Source organism: Penaeus vannamei, chromosome 37 (genome assembly GCF_042767895.1).
Source record: "Penaeus vannamei isolate JL-2024 chromosome 37, ASM4276789v1, whole genome shotgun sequence".
Taxonomy (NCBI): Eukaryota; Metazoa; Arthropoda; class Malacostraca; order Decapoda; family Penaeidae; genus Penaeus; species Penaeus vannamei.
The window spans coordinates 23,636,678-23,646,677 of record NC_091585.1 but is presented as its reverse complement, the minus strand read 5'-3'; the positions used below and the strand labels follow the sequence as shown (position 1 = coordinate 23,646,677).

Genomic DNA, 10,000 nt, shown 5'->3' with positions numbered 1-10,000 from the left:
AGGAGGAGGAGGAGGAGGAGGAGGAGGAGGAGGAGGAGGAAGGAGGACAAGGAGGAGGGGGAAAAAGAAGCTGGAGGAAGGAGGACAAAGAAAAAGGTGCTGGAGGAAGGAGGAAGAGGAGGAGAAAGGAGAAAAGGGGATGGAGGAGGAGGAGGAGGAGGAGGTATTGGTAGGGGAAGTAGTATTAGTGAGGGAGGAATGGGAGAGAGAGAGAGGAGGAGGGAAAATATGGAGATTGTGTTATTGCATAGTTACCACACTGTGCATGTTGCAGTAAAGTCAATTCCCAACATGTCTCTCCTTACTCCTACATTTTTCTAAATTCTGTTAATGTATGTTTAATGACAACCATGTGTGAATAGTAAGAAGAGTGCAAGCCCAAGAAATAGAGCATTATAGTGAATTTACAAGTCATTTACAATGTGTAAAAACAAATTACTATAGACATAGACCACAGAAGTAGCATCTAATTGCATGCAAAGCAAAGACTGCATGATCGTGCTGTCACACAAGCATAATAAGAGAGAGGAAAGTTAAAGCTATGTACCTGTAAGTTAGGCCTGGCTAAGTTGCTGTAAATCTTCCTACTTAAAAACTAAATATATTTCTTCCCATTAAAATAATTGCATTATCATTATCTCAACTAAAACAGAATTACTAGAGGAAATACTATAAACTAAAGTAAGATAGTATTATATACTAATGACTAAGTAAAGTTACAGTGAATTATTTGGTAAACCTGTATCTACATTTTGCAGGAAATGTCAGTTGATAGAGTAATATATTCTTTTCTCATAAGGAAAAATACATCAGCAACATTCTAGTCCTAAAAAAGCCTTTATTTTCCCTTAAAATGATGGCAAATATAGAATCCAATCTTTTAAAACTATCTGGGTATAAAGAGAAGAAAGATCTGTTCTTATGATACCTAAGATGGATTTACTTTCCCACCTAGATAACAATTATGTACCTTCTCAGCGTAATATTTTGAACCAAGTTGAAAGACTAATCTGTTGCTGATTATTTTGATTGAATCTAAAACTCAATTACCTAGACGGAAAGTCCAATAATTAGCAAAATTTAAAGCAACTTCAAAAAATTAAATAGATATTCTTTTTCCATGATCTCTCACTTAGAGAAAAACTATTTGGCGACAAAGAAATCTTCCTCCAAACATCCTCTTTGAAACAGGAAGAAAAATACAATAGCTGTTAGAGAACAGACAGTATCAAATATTATGAAAATAATTAGAAACCACAAAATGAAAAGAAAAAAATATATAATAAAAAGATATTAATGATAATGTTCCTTCTGTTTTTCTTTACATCAAGTTTTGAGTTGGTATGTATATCTGAAAATCCATATCTCATGTTATTTTAAGGCTGAGTATGTGCAATTGCATAGGTACATTGGCAAACCTGCAAATGTGTGTCTGACACTGTACATAAATGTGAATGTGTGTGGAAGAAAATGCAAGTATGAACATAACTAATTTCATGTTTGTGTTTGTGTGTAATAAATTCATCAACATGAAAAAATAAATCTAATACAGAAAGTATATTAAAACACAGAGAAAACAAACAAACAAAAAAATAGTACATCATAAGGTAAAAACAAACAAATACAGAAAAGAAATGAAATTACAAGAGAATGGCGAGTATGAAGTCACACATTCTCAACCCTAGACCACAGATGATATAAATCAACTGAAGCGAGACATTCATTTAAAGCTCGAAACCATCTCACAGAAGCATGCAATGCACTATCTACACACATTTTTTACCTGTCGCGCAACTTTACCCAAGCAGGTGTTAAAATGGCATGTCTGGTTGCACCTAAACCACATCATTCAGTGCAAAAAGCAAAACAATTCTGAACCTCTAAACTAAATCATTTGTGAGAAAAATATTTGAAATATACAGAGTTTATGTTAAGAAGATGATGAATGGATGAATGTGCACTTTGGCAGAAATTAGTCAACATCAAAAAATAAGAATAAACCTGAATGACTGGGAGGGAGGGAGGAGAGAAGCCGGTACGAAAGACGAAACAGTGAATCAACGCAAAAGTATGAAAGAGCAAATGAGAGGAAGAAGCTGACCACTCGTCATCTCCTACGTGCAGAGGCCAATGACCAAAACAGCACTGCTAGTTAGTAGGGAGGAGTAACTCTTACAACTTTCACAACAGATATGTTCTCACTTGGGAAAACAAACCTGTGTTTTAGTAATTCTTCAAGGTATTACAATCACCTTTATTGTACAGTGAAACTTCCACCAGCGGGACAAAAGCACTAGCAATGTTATTTTCTGTGGTCCTAAAATGAGTCAACGAAAACAGCAACTGCTAAAACAAACATCAAATCTGATCTTATCCCTGGGGGGAGGGAGGGGGGAACCATGTACTAAAACTGCTATAATAACAGTCTTGGTATGAGGCAGCACGACAGGTATGAGGTTAGTTCAAATGCTGCCCGAAATAAACTGAAACTTACACAAAGCTTGTTTTTTTTGATGATGTGTGATGCGTTCAACACGATTTACCTTCTCCAATCGACACAGCGGAAGACCGGCGGGATCCACTCACCGCTTGGGGTTTAGGGGGAAACTATCTTTACCATCGACAGACATTATGAAGCTTTTATGATAAAAATATCATAAACAAAGAGAGTTAACATGCCTGGACCAACCCTCTCCTTTCTCTTTAGATTGTGACTGAGAAAAGTTAAATCTATGTCTAATGACCTACTTATAGCTCAACATAGAACTAGACAAACAATCTGTATACATGTTTTACAATATTGGCCAAATTTTATGGAGAGTGAAGTACCTCAAATATTCTCTTACTATATTCTCCATCAAGAACCTTGATTTTCCTTTACATATACAATAAGATTAAGACAAGACACTGAAGCAAACTAGCCATGATATTGAGTAAGTAGCAGGTAAGTGAATTACATAGAGAATTGCTGCACATTTATATTTCTTACTGCTGTTCCTGACAAATCCTTAGCAAAGTTCTTTTCAAACTGCATGAAATGAAAGATGATTTGATTTACCATTCTGGAATAACTAGCTGTGGATCTATCATAAATGTATTATCAAAGGCATCTCTACATTAGCAGTACCAGCTCGCTTACCTTTCATGAAATACATTATATATAACCTAGCACATTAAAAAGCTGAAAAATAATACTTCCTATGAGACTATAAATTACTGGTTGTCCATTACATAAATATTCCCTGAAATCACCTATCTTTCCATAATACAAGATAATGATACCCACAACAATAGACATTTTGAATCTGTTCACTTGTACTTACCACATACATAAATGGAATTAAAATCTAAACTGAAATTTGTACTGTGTAACCTACCACACATTATCTTAAGATTTTTCATCTACTAAATATTTTCAATCATTCTCTTAAGGATAACAGAAAAAAACATTAATCCAGTTAATGCTCTCAGGAAAGGCGATGAAACCTGAAAAGGCCATTAAAGCCAAGAGCGGCAGGAAAATCAGCATCAGCAGTAGACATTTAGCATTTGTTTAAGGCTCTGAAATCTGCTGGGACAAGCATTGAAGCTCAAAAGAGTCAAGTAATTTGATAACTTCATTAAGAACAGAATTTAATGCTCCATATGTTAACTTCATGTAGGCTTCATTAAATGCTATGATAGTTGATCTTTTCATGTTAAATAAGAAACTGGCACCTATGAGTTTACGCATGAAGTACATGCCCCAAGTTGGTAAAGCTGAAGACTGGGATAGGAAAGAGAAGTGCAAAATTTGATATGGAACTTTATACATTAGTGTTCCATATTGCCTATTTCTCATCATTCATCCTACAAATCTGACTAATGTCCACTCTAAATTGACTTGATTCTAAAAAGTATTATCATCAAAACTGTTAAGTTTACCATATCAAAAGGTAAGTAATTTTCCCTTGAAAAAACAAATAAATCAAATGAGACAAATCAATTGATAATCATGTGCATAAACCACATTAAATTCAAGCAAACACACACACATAAAATCTGTGCACTTACCTACAACTACATTTATGCTCTTGCACTCATCAATTTACTAGACCATATACTCAACCAAACTCCCATCCTCACATCTTTCAGCATAATGCTCTTGTTAAAAGCAATGGGATATTTCTCCTCTTACATTCATTTATCTGTTTATCCAATCCACATACCAAAAATAACACTCAGGCAAAACTAAACCTGCACCTAATACTCAAATACACCTAACACACTACCATACACACTCATAGGCAAACCTAAACCTGCCCCCAAATATACCTAACACACACACACACACTCAAAAACAGTAAACACAAGACCCACATCCACAGACATCCCCACCCCCACACACTATGCTTAAATTGCCCACAAATACCATTATGCTATCCTGTCCTGCCCTCATCAACTGTTAAGCATTTACTGTCCCCTATCTAGCACCACCTTACCATAGCCTTGACCCTGTAGGAAGAGTCGGAAAGCTTCCACCACTTTCCCTGGGGCCTCGTCAATTACCAGTCCACAGTCTTGAATCTGGAAGTAACAATGGGAGGAATAAGAATCAAATATAATTGCAATTCCATTCTTGTATGGCATGTTCTTAGAGTGAGAGAGAAAGATACCATTTTAGACAACTATTTTTTGATTATCCAGTTATGTCTAAAGACTAAAACTCTGAAAATTTTATTCAAAGAATATAATTAGGACTAAGTTTTTGTTATCTCATTTTCTTTTTTTAACATGAAAAAATCACATTATCAAAAAATATGTATACATATATACATATGTATATAATAAAAATATATAAGTAATATTTCTCTCCCAAATGAACTTCACGTAAAGGACAACACAACAAACTCTGAACCTGAAAGTAAATTAGATAGCCAGTCTTCCTCACTCCAGACAAATATTTCATGCAAAAGGCAACCCTGCAAAATGAAAATCATCAAATTACCTTCATCCATGTAGACAAAGTGGGGTCGAGTCTTCCATTGAAGGTGACTGTATCGTCCACATGGGGAGAGTGGTTGGCCGTGATGTTCAACACTTGTGTCCTGATCATTCGCACATCCTGGAATAATGGTCAGTGAGGTAGATCTATCATTGCCATTAGGTCTTAATCAAATTGCAAGTTAACATATAACAAGTTTAAAGCCTGTGGCATAAAAAAAAATGCCTGTACATGATAAGGACTTTTTGATATATACCATTATCCAATCATATAAACTATGAACTACACCATAAAGAGCAAACATAAAACATTTTGATCTTCATAAGCCCTCTGAATATATGAGAAGGACAATTGAAGATTGAACTCACTTATGCCAAGTATATGCACTGTCCACTACACCTCTGTTTTGTCAATTTGTTTACACATAGATGGCTTCACAAGCACTTAGTCATCAGGTGTCTATAATTATGACTACCTGACTGACCTCACCTGCTTAACCCAATCCTTGAATTTCCAGAAAAAAGTATTTATTTATTATAATGTTATTATAATACAAATATTTTTTTCTAAACAGATCTTGACATGGAACAAATCACACCTACAGTACTTGTCAAAAGTATACAGCCCCAGCTTCCTTTCTCATCAGTGAATACACTGAGGAATTTATATGAAATAATGTGCTTAGTTTACTTTTCAATACTTGGTAGTGTTGTCTTTCAATATCCTTTACTTTGAAGACATCTAGGAAGTGACAGACCAAGATTCTTGAGTGTATCATGTGAGATATTATTCCAGAACTCAGGAGTAATATAAACAGTTGTCTTTCCCCTATAAATCAATCATGGTAATGTGCCACAGGTTTTCAACAGGATTCAGATCTGGGTTACTGCCTGGCCAATCCTTAACCCGTTCATGACGGGTACATTTTGTAGCCAAAATAAAAATATTTCAGGCGGCTACAAAATTGGCGGGCGGAGCTTCCCTGGAGTCTGTCCGCCCGCCAGCCACAGCCCGCTGCTGTGTCGGAGCGCAGCCCTGATACAGTATCACACTGGCGGGACACCTGGCATTGTTAATTTTTTTCGGGTGTCTCATATATGGGACACCCGTCGCGATTGGGTTAAGAAAGAGTACCATACAGTCCTTTAGCCATTGGGTCACAGATTTTGCTGTGTGGGTGGGGTCACCATCTTGCTGGAAGATGCTGGCCTTGGTGAGCTTGAAAGAACTGGTCACACAGCAGCTCTAGGTAGTCATGTTTGTTGTCTTTGATGTTCTTTGGATTAATAACATGTTTCCTCAGACCCCTCCCAATAAAGCAACCTCACACCATGTGTGTGTCTAGTTGTTTTATCATGTACTGCACATAACAGGTCAAGGGGGTTGCTGCCTTTTTGCTGGTACACTCTCCTTCCATAGTTGTCCATGGCATTTAACCATAGCAATGAGAGCCAGTCCTCCCCACTCCAGACAAGATATTGCATGCAAAAGGCAACCCTGAAATAACTCTGTGCCTTTGATAGAATAGATTTCTTCCTTGGTGTGTGGCTGATGTAATTTAACTCCTGCACAGGATGTGATATGCTACACATGAAAGTCTACCCAAACATTTTAGGGTCGCTCTCCTTCAGAGATCTCACTGTTGTTTGTGAATTGGATCCTAATTTGTGCTTCACAAGGTTCTCTCCTGCTCAGCTCTGCTCACCCAGCATAACGGCAGAGTTGACGGATACTTCTTAGCTACAAAATTTCATCTCAGAAAAAAACTCCCTTTTTCCATCATGAACATAAGGCTGCAAGAGGTATAGGCCACATACTTTTGATGAGTACTGTAAATTAGACTTTAACAGTAAATCTATCACAATTCATAAAAAGGTGTGAAATATCCCTGTTTACCTACAACCAAACAATATAGAGGAAAGAAGGCTAAAAATCACTGCAACAAAATGTAGTGCAGTGTCTTAACCCTATGACGGAGCCAGAATTTTCTGTGATATAAATATTACACAACAATTTAGCCTTTCTAGCAGGGCATATGCTAAAGCGACTCATGACACATATTTATGATGATCCAAGGTACTCCCAACCAAAAACCCATTTTGTAGACTCAAAGTTTTAAAAGCACTTTATGCTTTTAATGCTTGGCAATACAAATACCTTCTTCTTGTTGGGGTCCAGCTCTCGCACAATGTTGAGGTCAGTCCGGCGAATGTACGAGTCAACAAGCAGGCCAAGGTTCGTAGCATTCAGAGCCTTCTCAAAGTGTTGCCTGTACACGGTCACCAGATCCTGGTTGCACTCCTCCAACTTTCCTGTTTATAAAAGAAATAATCATAATAAAATTCAATGAACAGTATCTACTTGCAGTGTAAGAAAAATATAAAAGACAGGTGGAGAAGCAGACTTAAATAAAACAGGGGGAAAGGAAAAGAAAAACAAAAAAAAACAAACAAACAAAACAAAAGCTATACTGATTTCTGAAACCAATAATACAAAAAAAATCTCATCAAATATTACTTTTTTTTATCAACTTTCAAATGATAATGGTAATGATAACCTATTTGTGAATTCAATTTAGCTTAAGGTCTGCACACAAGGAAATAATATTCTTGATTCCCTCCGTATCATAACTAAGAAAATGGTAACCACTCTGAAAATACAACAAGCGTGAAAGTAATAGGAAAAATATATCTATTACTTCCTAGTAACAAATCATATTAGAAAAGAAAAAAACATGAAAATGAAAATCTGAAATACCATACCTTTACCAAATACTAATACATCCTAAAATATCGTCAATACTAGTCTCTTACCAAAATGATGCCAAAGGAGATAGTCAACGGTGCCTGTAGTCATCGTTCCAGAACGGAGGTGTCGGATGTTGAGCTTCTGGTAACCCCATTCAATCCATCCGGCTTGGGTTGAGGAGCAGTTGATGAGAACCAAAGCATCAACCTGGGGATGGTGTGGAAGAACTCTAATAAAAGATTTAACATAAGCAAATATATAACACTGTAAGCCTTGCGCTCTTCTTTTGTCTTGTAACCTATTTTATCAATTTCTTTTTATTATTCTTTTCATGATTTTACATAATCTGTTTGTAATCACATTTCATAATACCACCTTTATATAAATTTACACTCTAGTAAGCTACAATAGAAATGTATCAAAATCTAATTTTCCAGCAGAAATAAGAGACATTGTGAAAACTCTATTTCCTCTTTCTTGTCAATTCATCTATAATAATAAACATTCTTTATCAGCATCATTTTTTCTCAAAAGACATCCCAAAATGCTAAGGGATGGGAAAGGAAAACCCCACCCAAATTGCAAATTTCTGTCATCAGTAAAAGACACAACACTCACATCTGCAGGATATTTGGTGGCATAGCGAGCAAGGACATTAGCGCCAAGACCCACACCGAAGCCAATGAAAGTTCGAATGTGGAAGTGGCTTTTAACACAGGTAATTGTCTCGGACAGCTCCTCCATCGTTGGGTAGACATAGCTGTTTGATAGGATACATAAATAACGCAAATTAGACGGATTTCCAAATTCTAAGATGGGAGAATCTGTGATACTTGTTAAAAATATGGTGAAAAAAACAAAAATGGGAAATAGTCCAAACTATATTTACTACCCATAAAAGAGACCACTATATGCAAATGTGCATAACATGTACATTACATAATATAAATATCATAATATACATACAAAACTGAATGTTACATACTAATCTGTTTATACTGAATAATAATAACCAACAACAAACAACGATAATAAATGATGAAAAAAATAATAATAAAAATAAATAATAATAATAATAAGATGAAGAATAAAATACTAATAATCACAAGCATATGAATAACTATTTACCCTTCTGGCAAAGTGGGTGCTCCTTCCTCCTGTCCGGGCGCATTCACGTGTACAATGCAGAAGTTATTGACAATGTTCCTCATCTCAGGATAAAGGAAAAATGCCTGAAAATTGAAAAACAGAAATGAACCACAAATTGATTTGTGCGGTGTGGGTGAATACAGAGGTAGTATATGTCACTGAAAGGGTTGCAAAATATTCATCTGTTCTCTAGTCTCTGTTCTCTTGCCTCATGTTACCTCTTTTTTTTTAATCCTTTTTTTTTGTGTGCACAAACTATGGCTCACTCTTATTCTCACTCTTTCTCACTTTCTCTCCCTCTTCCTAGTGATCTTTCACTTTTCTTTGCCTTTCGCAATATATTTCCAAGTCTCACTTCTGTCCTCTCTCCCATGATTTTGAATACCATTTTTCTCTTCTCTCACTCCTTCTCCCTCCCTTTCTTACTCAAACTCTATTCTCACCCATATCTTTCCTCTTATTTCTCGCCTTCCTCCATTTTTTTCTTATTTTGTATTTAACTCCCTCTTCCTATTTTCCTTTCTTAATTCTTAATTTTCTTCTCCCTTTTTACTATCTTCCTTTATTTCTCTCTCTTTCCTTTCTTTTCTAATTTTCTTCTCTCACTCTCTCCCTTCTTTTCTATTTCTCTTTCCTCCATATTCCCTTCTTCCTTTCTTATTTCCCAATTCTCTTACCTCCCTTCCCCTTCCTTCTTTTCTAATTCTCTAATCTCTCTCTCTCTCATTTCTATTCTAATTCTCTTCTCTCCATGTTTCTCCCATCTCTCCTTTCCCATTTCCATTCCTCTCACTCACCTTTTACACTCCCACTCTCCCCTTTTTCCGTTTTCCCTCAACAACACCTACCTGGAAGTTAGTGACATGGTTGAGTCCAAGGTCATGGTAGGTCAAAATAACTGGTTTGGAGGTGTCGCCGGTGATGGCCACTGTGATGGGGCCATGTCGCGTTTCCACCGTCTCCTTGTTGCCGGCCGACCCATCCTCACTCAGGGTGCGAGCATTAGCCACGGAGAGCTGAACGTGGCGCAGCTCAATGTCATCTAGGGCATCGCTAGGCATGGTCCTAAAAAGAGAGAGGAAGAAGATGCATGAGTTAAAAGATGCTGATGCCCACTGA

General features: G+C 36.5%; 1 protein-coding gene across 1 annotated transcript in view; it reads right to left on the bottom strand.

Moving 5' to 3' along the window:
- MESK2 (misexpression suppressor of KSR 2) overlaps positions 1-10,000 on the bottom strand; it is a gene marked incomplete in the record, with an annotated part of 109,891 nt that overhangs the window by 10,844 nt on the left and 89,047 nt on the right. Inside the window, 8 exon segments of the mRNA XM_070115058.1 lie at positions 2,544-2,588; positions 4,482-4,566; positions 4,988-5,104; positions 7,142-7,296; positions 7,798-7,939; positions 8,351-8,492; positions 8,861-8,964; positions 9,730-9,946. Of these exon segments, the coding sequence (XP_069971159.1) occupies positions 2,544-2,588; positions 4,482-4,566; positions 4,988-5,104; positions 7,142-7,296; positions 7,798-7,939; positions 8,351-8,492; positions 8,861-8,964; positions 9,730-9,946 (1,007 nt within the window).